A 21,389-nucleotide genomic window follows, 5' to 3' on the forward strand; every position below is an offset into this window, starting at 1 on the left:
CTGCATGGTAGATGGTTCTAGAACCACATCTCTAACCCAACCGCTACTCCAAGAACCAAACTCATATAGCAGTGAGTCCACTCAGTACGTTCAATAGGCAGCTCAATCTTCATATGGCATTTCCTCCTAGACATGCTTCTCCAGTCTCTCCCATCTCAGTCAGTGGCAACACCTTCCACCTGCTGGTCAGGCCCCAAATCCTTGAATTGCTGTGTTGCTGCTGACTCTTGACTGCAGACAGCAGAATCTGCTGTAGCTAATTTAAGCAGTGAAGGATATGTGTGAAGCCACTGGGTAGATCATAGCATCCATGGGAGAGTCAGGAAACCAGAACAGCGAGAAACAACCACAACCCTGGAGAAACGCCCAGCCACGCTGTAGGACTGTTAGGGAAACCCTCACTCCCTGTCCTCTGCTGCTCAGCACCAGGGACAGGACCCAGAAGAACCAAACACCTCAACACCCATCTGCTGTGTCCAGCCCGCTTCCTGTGTCCCTTCCCCATCTCACGTAGTGCATCTCCTGGCAAAACTGGGCACATCACACCAGGTGCAAGGGATCCTGGAGTGTGGCATTGCAGCCTCCAACTTATGTACACTGGAGGGCATACTGGGGGGTGGTGGCAGGGTCACTAATTCAGTGTCTGCCTCTATGCTGTTTGGGTTCTTTCTCCCCACAGCCAGTTTGTCAGCAGTCCTGCCCCCTCTGCCCTTACAGGTCCTGCTTTGACCGTTTTCCACGACCTCTGTCATTCCCCCGTAACTCAACCTCATCACTTTCACCAAGGTCAGGCGTCCACTTCCTGATCTCCTGCCTGGGCCTGCTGAGCTCTCTGAAATGTAAGTCAGAACAGGTCGCCTCCTTTCCAACCCCATCCCCTCTCAGTGTCCCCACATTCGCTGTGTTTGTGAGCTCACCAGATCTGTCCCCCCCACCCCCACCCCACAGGGCCTTTGCACAGGTGGCTCCTTTGCCTGGAAGCCCCAGGTAGCTTCCTCTCAGTGTCTGCTCAGACTGCCCCATCAGAAAGGCCTTCCTTGACTGGATTTGTGTTTTCTGTCCATTGGTTTATTTCCCTCCATTGGAATGTCAGCTCCCCAAAGATGGGGGCTGTGCTGTGACTGACCAGTAGTAGTTGATGAGTAAGTACTTTTTAAATAAACCAAGCTATGTTAGTAGTCCATGTTTTGGAAAAACTTCCTAGAAAACATCCCTCATTCCATGGATCCATGGCAAAGGAGGAACCAGATTCGTAGAAACTGGGGCTGGAGAAGCTCACAAAGGACTCCTGGGCTGAGAAAGCCCCACACCGTCCTACTTTCTTTCTGCATAGTGGAGGCGTGGCAGGGGTGAGCTCCTCCGACTCCAGAAAGAGTGAGATTTCGGGCTGCACCCTGAGCAGGCGCCTGGGTCGCTGCTGACCATCCTGGAGGTGCTGAAGGCATTTATTTATTATTCTGGAGGCATGCCAGCATTCTTGCGTCCTGCTCTGGCAGGAGCTGTGGGGCCACACAGGCTTAGAAAGGTGGTTCCCATCCTACACAGCACCGTGGGCAGTCCTGTCGCGGGTATGGGGTGGGAGGAGGATGAGGTAGGGGTCGGCACAGAGGGACACCCAGATGCCCAGCACAGAGGGCAGGAGCAGGTCAGCTCCCTGCCTGGCCTCAGGTATGGGGCTGGAGGTTCTAGGAAGCAGAGCAGGTGGGCAGGGCAGGGAACAGTAAGAACACAGGTGTAGACGGAGAATCAAGGAGGGTGCAGACAGGGATCCCAGGGAGGAGTAGACAGAAACTCAAGAGAGGCCTCGACCGGGATCCCAGGGAGAAGTAGACAGGGACTCAAGGGAGGCTTGACAGGGATCCCAGGGAGACTGCCTACTGCATAGGCGGGAGGCTCCTGGCTGTGTCCCTGACCTTCATCCGCTCTGTAACCTGTGATGAAATGGAGCATTATCTGTAAATGAGCACATCTGTGCTGCAGTTTTTGGGATGGTGCCAGGGTAGGGGTGAGAGACAAGAAGTTGAGGGAGGTTTCTAGATGGAGGTGAGGTCTCTGTGAGGCCCTTCTGGACGGGTGGACTCTGAGACCCTCTCTAGCTGAATTCCCAGCAGGAAGCCAGTGCCCAGAGCAAGAACCCTACAGCCGCCTCCCCGGACTAAGGGATGGGAGAGGGACTTTGTTTTGGGAGGTTCTTTGTAGATCAAGGCATTAAAATTGCACCTTTGGGGAAAGCATGTTCCAGAGCGCCAGACACCCGAGGCGCCCTGAGTGGGGGAGGGGGTGTGACGGAATTCGGGGCCCTCGCTAAAGCCCTCCATGCTCCAGGCCAGGCATGGGGAGGCGCGCAGTTCCCACGCAGCGCCTGGACGGAGGAGAGGATCTGGGCCGTCCACACCTGCAGAAATGTGGAGCCTTTCAGCCTAGACGGGGAAATCGGGTGCCGTCCGCGGACACTGGCAGAACTCAGGGGTCAGATCCTCTGCCCTGGAACATTCGGATTTGTGCCTCTACGTTGTGGAAACCAGGGGCCCGTCCGGGTGCAGCGGGCGGCAGCCACAAAATGGCAGGTCCCCGAGCTCCTGGCTCGGGGAGAACAAAAGCAGAAGCGCCGCCGCTGGCGCTCGGGGAGGAGCCGCCCAGGTGGGCGCGTCCGGGGCCAGGCGGGAGCCGCACAGCCGGGCCCAGGGGAGACGCCCCGCCCAGGCCGGACCCTCGGAGCCTCCTCGGGGAGACCCCGGCCCCGCCTCTCTCTGCCCCGGATCGGGCGGGGCCCCGGGAACGCGCGCAGCGAAGGCGGCCTCGGCCCAGCGCACGGCGGAGTTAGTTCGGGAGACACGGGGCCAGGATGGGTCTCAGCGCAGCAGACGGCGGAGGCGGCCCGGGCGCCGGGGTAAGAGGGGGCGGGCGAGGGCGCCCGGGTGGGGGCGGGTGAGGGCGCCGGGGTAAGAGGGGGCGGGTGAGGGCGCCGGGGTAAGAGGGGGCGCGGGCGGGGATGGACGCGCGTGGGGGCGCCCGGGTGGGGCAGGTGGGAACGGGTGAGGGCCCAGCATGGGGGCGGGTGGGAGCGGGGATGGGGGCGGGTGGGGGTGCCCGGGTGGGGGCCCGGCGTGGGGGCGCGAACGTCCAGACCAGCCGGCGGGGAGCCGGGCGCACTGGGGGTCCTGGCGCAAGTCCTGCGGGCCACTGCTGCAGGAGCGGGAGGGAACTTCTTCAGGTTCCCTTTTCCTCGTAACCTCATGAATACGCGGAGAAGAAACATGGTTTCAGGACAGATTTGCCCTCTCGGTGCCTGAAGGGGAGCCAGGGGAGGGGAGTCTGAAATCTCATCGCCAAAACTGAGAGTTGCTAAGTTACTCTTTAGTTCAAACCGGTGGGACCGAACAGTGATCTGCGGTGGCCCGGAACAAAGAGAATTTTTACTTAAAAATACCAAGGTTGACTTTTGTGTTGGAATGCCAGTTGATTTAAGTAAGAAACATTTCCTAGTAAAACAAGACAATTATTTCAGGTTTGGGGAAAGAGTGATAAAGCTGTTTTCGGGTTTTTCATGTGAGTTGCAAAAAGTACGTTGGGTTTGCCTTTCCCTGTTTCGTGTGAAACTAAAGAGTGGTTGAGGTGTGGTAATTACCCTCTACTTCTGTTACTCAACAGCACTTTTGCCTAAAAAGTTTAGTTGGTATGTTTAGATGTCTAATTAAGAATTAAAACCTATAATTAAAAAATTAAGTTAAATGTCATTGAAACGGGGCATAATTGATACTTTTGGCTGAGCCTTAGGCAGCGGGTGGGTCCTGAATCAGGATTCCTGGGAAGGTAGGTTTCTCAGCCTTCCGAAGAGATTTACTGTAAATCTTCATGTAATGTGAACAAAGGTGAGTTTTAGCTTTCAATTTCCCTGAGCCTACCTCGAATTCACAAAATTCCAGGCTCTCTGGGTCAGGGGGAACTTCAGAGATCTGTAGGAGGCTGACGTTTCCGAGATTCAGTGAGATATTCAGCATTTCCGTTCCCTATGGGATCACAACCCACTGGGCAGCAGTGCTTGGTGACTCCCACCGAGAAGTGGGTTCAGACTTCTGTTTCTGAGGAGACACCAGGTTTTTATTTCACTCTGTGGCATCTGGTGTGCAAATGCAGGTGTGGCCTGGGCTGGGAGCACACAGGCTCTGACCTTGCAGCCAGCCAGGAGGCCAGGGTGTCCGGTCCCCTGTGTTAGCCAGAGGCCTCTCATCTTTTATCCTGCTAGAGGGGCTCTGCTGGCCTTTCTGGTGGGTGGGTCTAGTCTGAAATCGCCTTTGTGGGATCTGTGGCACTGGCTAGCTCTCAGGCCGGCCGGTGGTCTCACAGAAATTCTTCATTACTTGTAAACTTATCCAAAAAATGCTGGGCTGAGGAAGTAATTTGCCCCAAGGCTCTCTGAGACCTGTGTTCAGAGGTTGTATCATCCAGCCAAACACAGGAGGCCCCAGATCCCCAGATCTCAGAGATTTTTGTGAGAAATCATTTGAGTCCAGCTCAGACACCTCTGCCTCCCTCCTTCCAAACAGAATGAGTTTGTTCTCTCTTTGCGTTTGAACAAAAGTCAGGCCGTCTAGAGCCTCCTAATCCTCACCTCAGACCTCCAAGGTGGGGCAACTCATTCTGTACACGCTGGAAATTGAGGCTTCAACACCTGCCTGGCGTCTGCCTGCCGAGAAGCAGCAAGGCTAGGTTTGAGCCAAACTCAAGGCCCTGGTTCTCCTTCTCCCCTCAAGGTGCCTGAAATTTTGGTGCCTCTCCTGGCTGACACAGCATCAGTGCTTCTGTGCCCTGGGGCAGCAGTTCTGTTCCCCACCTGGGTGCCCCCACACCTGACGCAGCCGCTGCCCCCTATGGACAGGCCAGTGCTGTTGGGTCCAGCCAAGACCACAGGTGCCACGTGTGTGGTGAGGGGCTCCCTTTTTCCAGCATGCTGTTGAAGAGGGAGCCTCAGACTTTGTCTGACCTGAGAACCCAACATGCTTCTGGGCAGGGGGAGAGTGAAGAGAAGTAGGCTGGGGTGAGTGGGTGGCAGGTGGAGGGGGTTGAGAGGTGGCAGGTTCTATCCCGAAAGTGTTGGTCCTGGGCCTGGGAGTCTGGACTCTGGTGAGCAGAAAGCACCCACCGTCTCCCTTTACCGTATGGGGGGCCATGGGGGTAGTTGTCTGTGAAGTGGGTAACAGGCTTCAGACCCGGACCTTGTGTCCAAAGAACAGGCTTGGGATCTTGGAAATCAGCACATCCACCCTCCATGAGCTGTTGTCCTTTGAGCCAGTAGCTCAGCCTCTCTGAGCTTCAGTCTGTTCATTGTTTGTAGGAATCATCTGTGCCCCACCTACCTCTCCGAGTACCCTGGAGCCAAACTTGGAAAGAGATGTACACAAGCTTTTTACAAGGAAACAGAGTTGCACTCTTCACTTACTTTACCGTCCTTTAACAGTGTTCCTTAATTGAAAGCTGCCTACGTCCTGATATCTGGGACACTTTTCTGGGCCGCAGTTCACACCTGGGCCCAGGTTCTCAAAAACAAAGCTTTTGAATTATTTTAGGTTGATCTTACAAAATTTTCCCTGACAGAAAATCACATTGTGCAAAAGAGATACTTTGTGGTGAATTTCTTTGACATGTTAAAACTGCTTAGGTTTCTGCGGCTGACACAGCCTGGATGTGCGTTCTGCACTGGAGTCGCTGCAGTCAGTCAGGTAACAAGAATACACCTGCCCTGGAGAAGCTAAGCCTGCCCACATCCACCCTGTGCCCCTCAACTCTGGTACGCCTCACCTTGAAAGGGCTTTCCGGGCACCCTGCCTGCTGCTTCGTCAGCCCAAAGCCTCTCCGTCCCTGAGGAGGGTCTGCATACGAGGATCGGAGCCAACTTCACCATGCCCTGTCTCTTGCCAGATCCCGTGTCCCCAGGCAGCATTGCCAGTTGCCTCATTCCCCAGCTTCTGTGGTGCTCAGCAATCTGTCCATCCTCTCTGGTAAAGCCTGGATTCCCTCCCTTCCCAGCCTTATTCTAAGACGAATTTGCCTTTGGTTGCTACGTGGATGGGCGGAGCCTGCCCTGTGGGACTCTCCTTCCAGGCTTCCCACCTGAACATCATTCCTGAGACAGTCAAAAATGAAAATGACCCTCCCCTCCCGTGTCTAGTGGAGGGGGTGGCCCTCCCCTTTGGTGTCTGGTGGAGGGAAAGCCCCACCTTTCTAGTGTCTAGTGGAGGGGACCACCCACCCCTTTGGCGTCTTCTGGAGGGGGATGACCTACCTCTCTAGTGGCCGTTGGAGGCGACCACCCGCCTCTTCAGTGTCTGCTGGTGGTGATGCCTCACTCCCTCGGGGTCTAGTACAGGAGGTACAGTTTGGTGGAAACTTTTGCTGAAGTTCTCACCTGCCTTTAGGCAGTGACAGACTTCCGTGCATTCAGTGGGACATCAGGGGATTGGAATGAGTTTCTGAAAGCTCTTGGTCCCTAACTCTTGGTATCATAGAATGAGGCATAGGACGTTTGGTGTGGGTGGTGGTGTTACAGTGCTTTGGGATTCAGGCTGTGCACACTCTGGCCCAGGTCAACTTTTGGTTTCCCCAGTGAGAGGGAGGGGATTCCTCACCTTAATCACCTTTAGTCTTGAGTGGTAATAGCTTTGCAGTATGCTTAGAGCAGTGTGTGGAGCACAGGAACCGCTCAATAAATGTTAGCTATCATTCTATGATTCCGACATGAGAGAGAGGGAGATTTTTCTAGAAATAAGGAGAAAAAAATGAGTTCCAATTTTTTGTCAAAGGTCTTAGGGAAAAATATTCAATGAAATTATTTTGATGTTTATACTCAAAGATATCACCAATAAATAGGAATTACAACTATAATACGTAGTATTTTAGCAAAACAATCATGTAATATTTTAAAGAAGTGTTTTGTAGAAGTGCCCAAATTATTAGCCAGTGAACCCCACTGAGTTCAAGGGTTCCTGAGTTTTCTTTATGGATTGTTGAGAAAGATTAAAGAAGACCTCCTTGGAACAAGCATTTAGTCAGCCTGTAGGACCACATTGGGCACAGGTATGAGTATTCGTGCGTCTGGAGGCTGGAGCATTCCATGGCAGCAACCCAGAGAGTCACAGTGACCACTCACGCCTCCAAGACAAAGGTACCCTCTCCGCAAAAGACAGCATGTAAGAAGAAGAGCATAGGGAAGGGGGTTGTTGGGGAAAGATTACAGCTGGGGTGGGACTAATAAATGCAGGGAGAGCAACGGTTCCAACAAATGAGAAAAAAAAATTAGCACAATTTCCACAAGGTACTAGGACTAACTTCCTGAAAAGAATTTAGCAAAGTGAAATTTACATAACGTAAAATCAACCATTTTAAAGTGACCAGTTCAGTGGAGGTCAGTCCATTCACAATGTTAGGCAACCACCACCTCTTTCTAGCTCCAGATCATTTTCCTCATTCCAAAGTCAAAACCCCTTGTCATTCTAGCTCCAGATCATTTTCATCATTCCAAAGTAAAAACCCCTTACCTGTCAAGCCGTTTGTCCACATTCCGTCCTTCGCAGCCCCAGGCAACTCATCTGCTTTCTGTCTCTATGGATTTATCTATTCCAGACATTTCCTATCAGCGGAATTGCACAATATGTAGGCTTTTGTGTCTGATTTCTTTCACTTAGCATGATGTTTGTGAACCTCATCTGTTGCAGCATGTATCAGTATTTCATATCTTTCCATGGCTATATAACTGTCCACTGTATGGATAGACCACAGCTTGTCCATTCATCTGTTGATGGACATTTGGACTTTTTCTTTTGGCTTTTGTGGATAGTGCTGCTATGAACATGTGTTTATAAGTGTTGTGTGTGTATATATATTTGCATTTCTCCTGCATATATACCTGAGAGTGGAATTTCAAGATTCCATCATAGCTCTGTGTAACTTTTTGACAAACCACCAGACTGTGCCGCACAGCAGCTGCACCATTTCCATTCCCACCAGCAACTGCACAGGTGCAGTTTCCCCACATCCTCACCAACATTTGTTCTTTTATATTTTTTACATTATCGTTATAGCCATCCTGGTAGATCTGAACCATTATCTCAGTGTATCTATATATCTTTTGGCCCATTATCTCTTATTCAGTTTATCTATATTTTGTTGCTCGTGCTTTCAGTGACATATTTAAGAATCCTTTGCCACATGCAAAGGCATGAAGGTTTACCCCAATGTTTTCTTCTAAGAATGTTATGGTTTTAGGTCTTGTGTTTAGGTTGTGGATCCATTTTTAGTTAACTTTTGTATGTGGTGTGGGGTAGGCGTCTAACTTCATTCTTCTGTGTGTGGCTATTCAGCTCTGTCAGCACCATTCATTGAATGAAGTATTTTTTCCCCATTTTCAACCAGGGTCTTTGAACCCTGGGTTTGTTTCCAGACCTCAATTCTGTACCCTCAATGTCAGTTCTTCTTTTGTCAGTACCACATTGTTTGATTACTGTAGGTTTTTTTTTTTTTTTGAGACTGAGTCTCACTCTGTCACCAGGCTGGAGTGCAGTGGTGCAATCTCAGCTCACTGCAACTTCTGCCTCCCAGGTTCAATCATTTCTCGGGCTTCAGCCTCCCAAGTAGTTGGGACTACAGGCACATACCACCATGCCCAGCTAATTTCGTGTGTGTGTATGTAGTTTTAGTAGAGAAGGGGTTTCACTGTGTTAGCCCTGATGGTCTTGATCTCCTGACCTCGTGATCCACCCACCTTGGCCTCCCAAAATGCTGGAATTACAGGCGTGAGCCACCCTGCCAGCCGAATGCTGTAGCTTTATAATAAGTTTTGAAATTAAGAAGTCTGAGTATTCCAACTTGGTTCTTCCATTTTTTTTTTCAAAAAAAAATTTTGGGGGTAGCGGGTATGGTGTCTCACGCTTATAATCCCAGCACTTTGGAAGGCTGAGGCGGGCAGATCATGAGGTCAGGAGTTTGAGACCAGCCTAGCCAACATAGTGAAACCCTGTCTCTACTAAAAATACAAAAAATTAGCTGGGTGTGGTGCTGTGCACCTGTAATCCCAGCTACCTTGGAGGCTGAGGCAGGAGAATTGCATGAATCTGGGAGGCGGAGGTTGCAGCGAGCCAAGATCACGCCACTGCACTCTAGCCCAGGTGACAGTGCGAGAGTCTGTCTTAAAAAATGTGTATATATATGTATATGTGTGTGTATATATATGTGTATATGTGTGTGTATATGTATGTGTGTGTGTGTGTATATATGTGTGTGTGTGTATTGAGATTTTGGGGCCCTTGCAATTCTATACGAATTTGAGGGTCATCTTTTTCATTTCTGCAGAGAAGACCATTGCAGTTTTGATGGGAATTGTACCGAATTTGTAGATCACTTTAGGTAGTCTGGACATCTTACATGGCAAGCCTCCCAGTTCATGAACACATGATGTCTTCCATTTGCTTGTGTTTTCTTTAATTTCTTCAGCAATGTTTTGTAGTTTTCAGCAAGCAAGTCTTTTACCTTTATATTTAAATTTATTCCTAGGTATTTAATTCTTTTAGATGCTGTTGTGAATGGAATCGTTTTCTTAATTTCCTTTTCAGAGTATTCATTGCTGGTGTATAGAAGCATAACTAATTTTTGTGTGTTGTTCTTGTACCCTGCAACTTGGCAGAATTTACTTATTAGCCATCTAGCTTTTTATGGATGTTTTATATCAAGGATTATGTCATCTGAACACAGAAATGGTTTTACTTCTTCCTTTCCAATTTGGATGCCTTTTATTTCTTTTTCTTGTTTGATTACTCTGACTAGAACTTTCAGGACAATGTTGAATAGAGGTGTAGAAAGCAGGCATCCCTATTTTGTTCTTGATCTTGGGGAAAACTTTTAGTCTCTCACCATTGAGTGTGATATTAGCTGTGGGTTTTTCATAAATACCTTTTACCATATTGAGAAAGTTTCTTTCTATTCTTGGTTTTCTGGGTCTGTCATCTTGAAAGTGTGTTGGAGTTTGTCAGAATGCCTGTTCTGTGTCACTTGAGATGATCGTGTGAGCTTTTTTCTTTGTTCTATTAATGTGGTATATTACTTGGATTGATTTTCTTATGTTGAAGAACGCTTGCGTTCCAGGAATAATTACCACTTGGTCATGGTAAATAATCCTTTTAACATGCTATTAGATTTGGTTTACTAGTGTTTTGTGGAAGATTTAGAACTAACTTTTTGACTCTGCTCTTAAATCTCATTATGTTGTATGAAAATACATCTTAAGAATGTAAATTTTGAAATAAGAAATGACCTCTTTGAGAAACAAGTTTGTGCCAAAGGCCAAAATATAAAATTACTAGAAAGTCTGCAAAAGTTAGTAAAACTAACGCATAAGACTTCAAAATGTAGCTAACTGGAAAAAAGTCTGTAGGGGAAAGACTGTTGTGAAGTTAATCCATATAAAACCCTCAAGTAGTACCTGACATATACTAGAACTCACATCAGTTTCTGTTATTTTGTTATTGTTATGAGTATAATTAAGCTACATTTTTTAGGATTTGACTATATTTTGTAAATGGAAATACCACTACTAAAGCCAGAATGCTATAAACATAATGATATCTTTTGTTTCCAAAGCTGACCTACTAGAGCAATGTAAAAATAATAATAAAAGCAAGATATATTGGTGGCAAAGTTATCTCAGGGTAAACACTGCAACTGCCAGTGCTGCAGGCGAGTATTCTCGGGGCAAATGGATTAAACGTGTGGTACCTCCCCCGTCTCTCTTGCCCCTGCTCCTGCCTGTAAGACACGGGCTCCCCTTTACCTTCCTCCATGAGTCAAAGCTCCCTGAGGCCTCCCCAGAAGCAGAGGCTGCCATGCCTCCCGTACGGCCTGCAGAATGCTGAGCCAATTAAACATCTTTTCTTTATAAATTACCTAGTCTCGAATATCTCTTTATAGCAGTGTGAGAACAGACTGATACAGACAGCACTGACACTAACACTAGCACTAATACTCCACCAATGGCTTGGGCCCCCTTGGAACTCCTAGGGTGCTCATGGATTTGGGGCCCTGCCTGGGCTGACATCTGTGTGACACGTGACTTTTTTCTGCTGAGGCTGATGCTGGCTGTGTGTAACCCTCAGGTCTTGGAGCGGGTGGTTATGGTGAGCAGATCTGGTAGAGTCTTCTTGCTAGCACATCTGGCTGAGGCTCCAGGTGAAGCGTCAGGAAATTTGCACCCCTCCATTGCAGAGTTACCACTCTGTTCTCTCCCTGGGCCCGATCCTTCCCTGGCCCAGAACAGGAGCCTTGCCCTGGGATAGCTGCAGCATTGTCTGTCTTCAGCCTTGTGAACTTACAGCCAGTGCATGGGGTGGGGACTGACACCACCTGCCATGTGTGAAGTCAGATGTTCCCACCCGGGTCCTGTCGCTCCCACCAGGCGCGTCCTGTGAAGTTCAATGCTGCGTGAGTGGGTTTTCCCAGGTGCTTTGTTCTCATTTTTCCTTTCCCATCTTTGTTCATGGGCTGACACTTTTCTCAGGACTTTTTTTCTTTTTCTGCTTGGATTCAAACAATAAGCAATTTAGGAGGGAGTCTAGCAACCCCTACTCTGGGAGAAGAGGGGGTTCAGCCCAGCAATGATCAGAGAACACACTGCACGTGGTGGTTTCCCAGTTTTCCCTGCGTTTGTCTTTATATCCCTGAGACTTGCTTGTGTACATAACCGTGTACATCGTCCCACCCTCAACTCTGGATATACTGCCATTTCCTTTGCAGAATTCCTGCCAGATCCTTTTCTATTCCTTCTTAAAAATTGATACGTAATAGTTGTACATAATTTTGGGTGCATGTGATATTTTGATACATGTATACAAAGTGCTATGATCAAATCAGGATGGACACCTCAAACATTTTTCTTTTGTGTTGGGAACATAAAGATTCTCTTCTAGCTATATACAGTAATCTATACAACAAATTATTAACTATAATTTGCTTACTGTGTTATGGACTACTAGAACTTATTCCTTCTATCTGACTGTATTTTTGTACCTCTTAACTAACTTCTTTCATGCCCCCCTTTCCTTTCCCAGCCTCTAATAACCACTAGTCTACTCTCTACCTCCATGAGATCCATTTTTTTTAGCTCCCACATGAGTGAGAACTTGTGAAGTTTGTTTCTGTGCCTGGCTTATTTCACCAAACCACAGCCTAGGCCCAGCACCGGTTCCTAAACAGCCCCAGCCCAGTCCCGGCACTGATTCCTGGACACCCTCAGCCCAGTCCCCGCACTGATTCTTGGACACCCTCAGCCGAGTGCCAGCACTGATTCCTAGACGCCCTCAGCCCAGTCCCAGCACCGATTCCTGGACGCCCTCAGCCCAGTGCCAGCACTGATTCACTCACAGATGTGCATGTACCAGTAATTTAATTGCCGGAAAAAACTCAACACTCTTAAAAGAAGACAACAAAATCCCGCTGTCAACATGCAGTGTCCACTGTATCCAGCACATAATAAACATTTCTAAAATAGGGATCCTTCAAGGAAGAAAATCATTATAAAGGGGTATAAATGTTCCAATATTAATTACGTTGACAACCAGTAACCTGATTTAAAGTGGTTTTAAAATAATTTTCTTGATCTCAATAGATAATAAACCTGATTTTTTTACACAATTTTGAAAAGAGGAAGAGGGCTCTATTAATCACTGTACAGTATACAGTAATTATGATAATAATCCATTTTTCTGGTGAGCAAGGCCCCATGGCAGCCCTGCCTGGCCTCAGGCAGAGACTCTGATAAGTTGTTTGACATCCTTCCAGCTGCATTTCAACCAACATTCCCGCTCAACTCAGATTAAAAGGTGAAAGATGCTTTAGGAAAAGCCCAAGAATCATGCGTAATTTAAATCATATCTGTGGTTTTTCACTAACACTATAAATTACAACCTTCCTGCTGTAAGACAAAATCAAATCAGAACAAGATACCAGCTCCCTCCACGGTGGAGAAACACTGTACAGTGGGTGAGGACTGTCCTGGGTTCTCCTGTCCTAAAGGTGAAGGAGCACTGCACAGTGGGTGGGGGCTGTCCTGGGTTCTCCCGCTCCTGTCCTGAAGGTGGAGGAACGCTGCACAGTTGGTGAGGGCTGTCCTGGGTTCTCCTGTCCTGAAGGCGGAGGAACACTGCACAGTGGGTGAGGGCTGTCCTGGGTTCTCCTGTCCTGAAGGTGGAGGAGCACTGCACAGTGGGTGAGGGCTGTCCTGGGTTCTCCCGTTCCTGTCCTGAAGGCGGAGGAGCACTGCACAGTGGGTGAGGGCTGTCCTGGGTTCTCCCGCTCCTGTCCTGAAGACTTCTCCATGAGGCTGATTCCCATCGTGGCTGTGGATTCCCAGCTGTGACTGGGGGCCCTGCCCAGAGGCTGCTTTGGAAGCATGTTAGGTGAAATTTCAAATCCAGTCGTGCAAATACACAGCATACCTCCACTTACCACTTTTGTGTCTACTCCTATTTATATATATATATATATATATATAAGTAGACTCTATTTTGGCCACCAGCCCTTGAGACGGAGTCTCGCTCTGTCGCCCAGGCTGGAGTGCAGTGGCCCGATCTCGGCTCACTACAAGCTCCGCCTCCCGGGTTCACGCCATTCTCCTGCCTCAGCCTCCCGAGTAGCTGGGACCACAGGCGCCCGCCATCTCGCCCGGCTAGTTTTTTGTATTTTTAGTAGAGACGGGGTTTCACCATGTAGACCAGGATGGTCTCGATCTCCTGACCTGACCTCGTGATCCACCCGTCTCGGCCTCCCAAAGTGCTGGGATTACAGGCTTGAGCCACCGCGCCCGGCCTCCTATTTATATTGTTAAATGGAATCTGAAGGTGTTCGAAAGAAACCATGTTGATGACTTAGGTGGAATCTGCTGTTAGATCTACAATTTAGAAAAATTAGTTTCAATCATCCTGTCAATGGTATCATCCAGAATTAGTTATTTCTCTTTTGGAAACAAGCATGGCAATGGTTTGGGGAGGCCAGGTGTGCTGTTTAAAGACAGGATCCCGACAGACCTGGCAAAGCAGCTGGCCTCAGATGAAAGGGAATTCGCTTTTCGTTGGAAGTTGGTTTGTTGTGGTTTCATTCAGCAGTGCTGCTAGCAGCAAAGCCAGCAGACCCTTGGAAGAACAAGAATGTGTTTTTCCCTTTGAGACCTGAGAAGCTGTATGTCTAATTAAGCCGACACACTTTGAGGACATTTTTTTTTTCTGCCTAATCGTCTTCAAGACAATGTAAGCAGGAAAGAATGGTGGTTATCACCTGCTGTCCTGCAGAACTGTAACATGTGGCAGCTGCAGAAGCTGGGGGGCCCGTGGACTGAGCATGCACGCCCTGCCTCTGTCTCCTGCGCTGTCGTGGGACCAGGTCTTGATGGAAGCTTGCAATTTCCCTAATTGGACACAATGGTAGAAAAGTTAGATTTGGTATAATTAAGACTGTAGGAAATTTTCTTTTAGATTGGTGTGCTCTTTTCTGCCTAGTCATGGTTTAGAATGAACAAATCCTTACTTCCAGCTGAAGTCATATTTTCGCATAAACAATCCAGCTCAGGACTAATTGTGGTTAACATCAGTCTTGCACACTTTTTGTTGAGGGCCTTCACCACCATAAAAAGTCCGAGGACCCTTGTTTTGAGTGTGACAGAACTGGGCGTGGTGTATTGTGGTTCTCTTCCTAGTTATTTTCAGTTCGGGGAAAGCACGAGAGCTGCTGCCCCGGGAAGGGCATCTGGGCAGGTTGGGGTCCGTCTCCGAGGGCCTGACAGCTCCCCCATCCAGTGCTTTGTTTTGCAGAAGAAGGTTCTAGTCCTCGGATTAAAATTTTGCTGTTTAGATTTCATGATAGAAATTACCTTAGGCCTAAATACAGTTATCTTCAAATACTTGCGTATTTATTTATTTCAAGGTATTTTGTTCTTAGTTTGGCAGAAAAATCTGCCGACGGTACTTGGTGGCCGATTTAATGAACACATGGAACTCCACTTTGTAATTGTCCACAGTGCTCACATTTCAAAACCTGAAACAAATTTAAGGTAGAGGTTTTTCTCAGGACCCTGCTCTGCAAGCTCCACGTGCCACTGAATTCACAAATGGTTCCTCCTGCCGCAGGGTGAGGGCTGAGAGCAGATGTAGGTGTGGAAGCAAGAGCCGGAGCCCAGGGTGGCTGCACGGGCGGGGTGGGAGGAGTGTAGGTGCAGCTTCTGTGTGTGTGTGTGTGTGTGTGTGTGTGTGCACGTGTGTGCCCACAGGGAGACCGAGGTCCTGCGTGCAGTTTCTGCGTGTGTGTGTGTGTGCACGTGTGTGCCCACAGGGAGACCGAGGTGCCGCCTGCAGCTTTGTGTGTGTGTGTGTGTGCGCGCGCGCGCACGTGTGTGTGGTGAGAGACGAGGTGCAGGGCACAGTTCTCGTGTGTGTGCGCACGCAGGTGTGGAGGTACTGGATGTTGCCCACGTGAGGAGACTCATGCAGGGTGCAGTTCTTACCCGATTCTCTTCCCGCCACGGTCTGCTCAGTGCAGACGTGGGAAGAGGCTGGAATGTGCAGCTTCAGGGGCCGCCCGCTGGGATGTGCCAATGCAGACTCACCTCGCTGGGGCTTTAGGGTTAGCTCCAGGTCCTGCCCATCTCTGCCTGCTGGAGGAGGGTACCAGTCCTGCTGAGGCAGCCCGTGTACCCATCAGGCACAGCCCCTGGGGCTCACTGGACAGGACCTACTTGATGTTTGCTGTCAGGGACCCTGGCCCCAGAGACCCAATGCTTGGCCCCTCTGGGGTCCACTGCTGTTCTGTGCTCTGGGCCCCATCCTGGGCACCCAGGCCCTGGCCCCACCCTGTCCTGCCATTGTAAGTTCCACGACGTTGCCCCTGAGGCCTCCAGCGAACATGGACAGCCCTGGCCTTCCCAGGAGGAAGAAGGGGCTGCCAAGCCTGAAGGTTCACCTGGGAGAGTCTTGGGTGCTCCCTTCCCCATCTCCTCACACAGCGAGACCTTCTCACTCGTGGGCCCTGCTCAGATGCCCCTTCTTCTGGGAAGCTGGCCTGGATGCTGGGCGCTGCTGAGGACTCACCCTGGGATCCCACCTGCCCATCCCTGCCTGGGGTCTGGCCTCACCCTGGACTGTGAGTCCCTGGAGGGCAGGGTTGCCCTGGGCAGGGGCTTGGTGGGCGTGTGTCAGTGAGGAGGGGAACTGAGCCAAGGCTTGCCCTGCCCTTGCCCTGGTGTGGCCAGGAGCTCTGGCTGGACCTCGGTGGGGCTCAGCAGAGAGCAGCTTGCATCACTACCTGGCACAGTCGCTCCCAATCCAGTGATCCAGGTGGGGCTGGGGCACCAGCCTGGGTTCAGGTGTGCCAGGTGTGTGTACCTGGGCTTCGGGGAGATAGGAATTGGAGTGTGGTGGGTGGAGCAGCACCTTTCCGGAACAGTAACCACATAGGCTCAGGGAATTAGGAGAAGAGGCCTCGAAACAGAGGCTCCCAGCTTGACCCCAGACTCTGGAGCACTCGGCCATCCCCTGCCGCCAGGGCCTGCATCTCCAGTGGGCTTCCCGCGTGGATTGGGTTGGATATGGGAATCGGAAAACCATTTCAGGGGAGTAAGACATGTGCTGGGTGAAGCTTTTCACCAGGACCTGGGAATCTTCCTAAATCTACTCAGGTGGTAAAGTCAGTACGTTAGGAACCAGGGATAACGTGGCTTTTGGTGATTGCTGAACTCTTCAAAGAATGTAGAACAGAAACCCAGGGAGGCAAGGCATGCTCTGTTCCTTCCTCCTTGCCATCCTTCGTATCCTTCCTAGCACCCTCTTGTACCAACTTTGGGCCAACGGAACCTTGAGTCTTAGAAGCATCTTCAGCATCCCCAGCGGAGATGGTGTATACAGACCGGGTGCAGATGGCTGGGCATAGACAGACCGACCTGCACACCAAGCCCTGTTTGGGACGAGGCTTCCTAGACGGGTTTTGTTTCAATGGTGGTTTCTGAGTCTGCACAGACAGGAAACCAGAGATGGGCACAGGTACCTGGGCTGGATGCCAGGAGCCATCACTGGGTCCTGATGGGCCTGAGCAGCTGTGACCAGGTAGCAGCCCAGAGCGAGCCTCCTGGGGGGTGTGGGTTTCACACCTGGCCTTCTCACTCACCACCCTGCTGTGCTGAGAAAGTGGCCATTGATGGGAACTGGGGCAGAGCAGGGGCAGTGGGTGCCCCCACTGTCCCCGGGGCCCTGCTTGAAGGAGCCACGAATGTCTGCTGCCCATGGATGTCCTGCTTTTTGCAGGCAGATCAGGAGGTCAGGAGTTTGAGACCAGCCTGGCCAACATGGTGAAACCCCGTCTCTACCGAAAATACCAAAATCAGCCAGGCACGGTTGCTGGTGGTACACACCTGTAGTCCCAGCTACTCGAAAGGCTGAGAGAGGAGAATCACTTGAACCCGGGAGGTGGAGGTTGCAGTGAACCGAGATCACACCACTGCACTCCAGCCCGGGTGACAGAGCGAGACTTTGTCTCCAAAAAAAAAAAAAAATCCGGCCAGAGGCAAAGGCCACAGCAGTGAATTAAAAGTACCTGCCATGCCCCCTCCAGGTACCACACCCTGGCTGCAGCATTGTGAGCATCACTGTGTGTTGGTGCCAGAGGGACACACTAAACCACGGGTGACACAGAAGCTGGGGCTGCGCCGGGCTGTGTCCCCTGTGGGCATGGGGCTGCGAGCCAGGGAATGCAGATAGGGTGAGAAACGAGCATCTTGACTAAAATGTCACCCTCATTTCAATAAAATTGTAAACTTCATTGGGAAAATAAATCCTTCATTGAAGAGTGAAGCTTTAAGATGGGTGTTCAGACACCCTCTTCCATTCCTGCTCTGCCACCACCGCCCCATATGCAATCACCGCCAAGTGATTGCATAGAGTTCAGGGCAAAGCTCAGCGAAGTGCCAAGGGACTGGCGGGCACCGGAACTGCACCAGCTGCTCTGCAACACACACACACATCCGCACAATCTGCAACACACATGCACACATCAGCCGCTCTGCAACACACGTGCACACATCCGCTCCGTCTGTGCTTCAGTGAGGCTCATGATCTTGTAAACCGGAAGGCCCTCGGGTTTGAAGTCAGCACGCGTTTGTACATTTGGCAGAAACAAGAATCCTGAGTTCTACAAAGACAAGAAATTGAGCTGAGCCGAGCTAGTGGGCGTGTGCTTGCAGGTCCCCTGCCCTGTCTCTCCCTCTCCTGGCCCCGAGGCCTGGACACAGCTGGCAGGAGTTCCTCTGTCCACACACACCGCGCCTGGCCAGGCTCACACTCCTTCAGAGTCCTGAACACGCACTGCAGCTCCCTCATCACGAGCAGCCATCTGCTGGCGGCACTCCCAAAGGTGGTCCCCAGAATCGGGGTGCTGCACACACCAGGCCAGGAGACAGTGCACACCCTGCCCTCGAGGGACACAGGACTCATGAGCAGTCGAAGGCTGCTACGAATAGACCTGGTTCGTGGCTCACTTGGCTGATTCAGTGCCTCAACCTACCCAACTCTCGGTCTGCAGGCAGCTTCCCTGGGGCAGCTCTGGCCTGGCCCAGGCCCTGAGTGGCCCCAATGGGAGCCGTTCTGAGGAGGGGGTGCAGGTGGGACCCGCTGAGTGGAGCATGGGGCCTGCCCCAGTCACCAGGGAATCAGGCAGAGGCAGGGCCAGGGCTTGGCAGTGAAGTGCACCAGCTGTCTCCTTCCTCACGTCGGGCAGTTCAGACGGCGGCTCTGGACGGAACTCTGGGCTGCTGACCACATCTGGACTTGAGGGTGGGGGAGGAATGGGCCTGGATTTGGGGATCAGAGAAGTAGGAGGACGCCTCTCCCGGGGACGGCCCAGGGTTGGCATTTCAGCTCCTGCGGAACAGGCCATTCAAGACGCCTGTCCTAGATTACATTCCTCTTCCTTCCTGCCCATCTCTCATGTGTCAGTTGAGCATTTGCCCCACATCCCGAAGCACAGCCGTCCTGGTGCCCGGTGGGTGCTTCTGTCCCCGGCCTGAGACAGGCCCACTCGTTCTCCCGGACTGTGTGTTTGCTGTGTGGCTCAGGTGTGATCTGAGTTTTTGGAAATTAGATCACGTCAGCATTTCTGCATGAACTCAGACTATTTAGATCATTCCTGTCAACAAGTAAGTGACCCTGTCAGGTCGGTGGGAACGAGCCAGTGCGTGCGGGGAAGGGAGCTGACCCGTGGGGTGACAGGGCCGGCAGGGGGCCTCTGCTGGTGGGATGCAGGGCTCAGGACCCCAGTCCTGACCTTCTTCGACCCACGCAGTTTCCAGAAGCTGAGCTCTGCTCCAGGTACCTCTAGTCGCAGGCCCGGCCGACAAGACAGACCCTTCCACTGCAGGCCAGAGGAGTCCCTGTTTTATTTTCAGTTTCCTTAGGACATTATCTGTGTGATTAGCTATTCAGAGGCATCTCTGATGTAACTGTTGTGCCATTAAAAACTGATTTCATAATTTTTAACTTCTTTGGCTTTCACTGCCTGGCAGTTCTTTTCCACACACGTGAGCCTTGTGGCATTTCCTCAGGGACTGTTACCTCCAAAAACAGCATTACAAATTTTTAAACAAGAATCATTGTCTCTTCATAAAAGCATGTTGCACCAAAATGCCAAGCAGAAATCAGTGGCCAATGATACTGTTTTTAGGGTGCCAAATGGGCACAATTCAGCAACCTTAAGGAAGGCACCCTGAGGGTTTCACCATCAGTACTGTTTAAATGACAACAAAGTCATCAACACAATTAAAATGTATCTGCTGTGGATGAGCTTGTTTTCTGAGAACAAAGTGGCGCGTGGGCCAGCTCTGTCCGCCCCATCGGTGGTTGTCCCCTCCTCCCTGTAGAAACCCAGGAGAGCCAGGAGGAGCAGCTCCCGCAGGACTCACAGCCCCACCCCAGAGACCCTACGCTGTTCAGGTGCAGGGGATGAAACTTACCCCAAATCTAGGCTTGGTTGTGCCTCAGTGTGATAGGAATGGCAGCCCATATTTACAGAGGTGGTATATAGAGCCCCCGCCCCAGGACAGGGCCATGGGTCTGTCTAATACACCTGCCCCTCTGCTGTGGGACAGCACAGGGAGAATCACCAGGAGCTCGCCCTGCACCATGAATTCACCTGCACCTTTTGTCTTTCTCAGTTAACTCACATCATGCCAGACACAAGGCATGCAACTTCAGTGTGGATCCTTCAACGCCAGCCTTGGACCGTCGTGTGCACCTGTCTTGAGTTCTATCCCTAAAGTTTGTGAATTCTCTCTTTCATTTCAGGATCTGGAATCTCTTGATGCCTATATCCAGAGGACGCTCTCTGCCTTGTACCCACCTTTTGAAGCCACGGCAGCCACGGTGCTCTGGCAGCTGTTCAGCGTGGCTGAGAGGTGCCACGGTGGGGATGGGCTGCAGTGCCTCACCAGCTTCCTCCTCCCAGCCAAGAGGGCCCTGCAGCACCTGCAGCAGGAAGCCTGTGTGAGTACCTCCCCTGTAGCTCTGAGACTGCGGCCAACCTGGAAGAACCTGCTCTTTCCCTGGGATTGGGACCATCAGGGCACTGGCTCAGTCCTTTCTTCTGGCTTCTGGCTCCTCCCACCCTTATCCCAAATGAAGGGTCAAACAAGGCTGCGTGTCCCAGAAACAAGGGTTTCTCAGGCTTCCTAGGAGTGTGGAGCTGTCTTTGTCCCCCACCCCCAATAAGCTTGCACTGCACTCTTTGAAGGAAGGAAACAAGTCATTCTCCAGAGCCGGCAGCTCAGAGCTAAGTTACTGCAGCAGTCACTGTGCAGGCCTCCCTGGAAGGGGTAGTAGTGAGCACTTCAGAGCTAAGTTACTGCAGCAGTCACTGTGCAGGCCTCCCTGGAAGGGATTGTGGTCTCAGTTCCAGACCAGCAAAGTAAGGCAGATACCATGCTAATGCCAGACACACAAAGGTTTTGGTTTCCCAGCGTGTATACAAGTTATGTTTACACTGTAGTCTAAGTGTGCAATAGCATTAGGTCTAAAAACAGCATACATACCTTAATTTTAAAATAGTGATTAAAAAATGCTAATGTTGATGGCTGCTGACCGATCATGGTAGTGGTTGGGGTGGCTGTGGCAACTTCTTAAAATGAGACCACAATGAAGTTTTCCACATTGACTCTTCCTTTAATGAACAATTACTCCAGCAGGCAATACTGTTTGACAGCATTTTACCCACCATAGAACTTCTTTCAGAATTGGAGTCGATCCTCTCACGCCCTTCTATTTATCAGCTAAGTTTATGGAATACTCTAAATCCTTCGTTGTCATTTCAGCAGTGTTCAC

The 21,389-nt window shown here is 50.6% G+C and overlaps 1 protein-coding gene across 1 annotated transcript in view; it reads left to right on the plus strand.

Annotated features, from left to right (window-relative positions):
* The first annotated feature begins 2,795 nt into the window (after positions 1-2,795).
* PLEKHG4B (pleckstrin homology and RhoGEF domain containing G4B) overlaps positions 2,796-21,389 on the plus strand; it is an 82,963-nt gene continuing 64,369 nt past the window's right edge. Inside the window, exons 1-2 of the mRNA XM_031935398.1 lie at positions 2,796-2,890; positions 20,358-20,555. Coding sequence (XP_031791258.1) covers positions 2,846-2,890; positions 20,358-20,555 — 243 coding nt within the window. The 5' untranslated portion in view covers positions 2,796-2,845. The remainder of the gene's footprint in view (positions 2,891-20,357; positions 20,556-21,389) is intronic.

This window comes from Piliocolobus tephrosceles, chromosome 4, assembly GCF_002776525.5.
Source record: "Piliocolobus tephrosceles isolate RC106 chromosome 4, ASM277652v3, whole genome shotgun sequence".
In the NCBI taxonomy this organism is placed as follows: Eukaryota; Metazoa; Chordata; class Mammalia; order Primates; family Cercopithecidae; genus Piliocolobus; species Piliocolobus tephrosceles.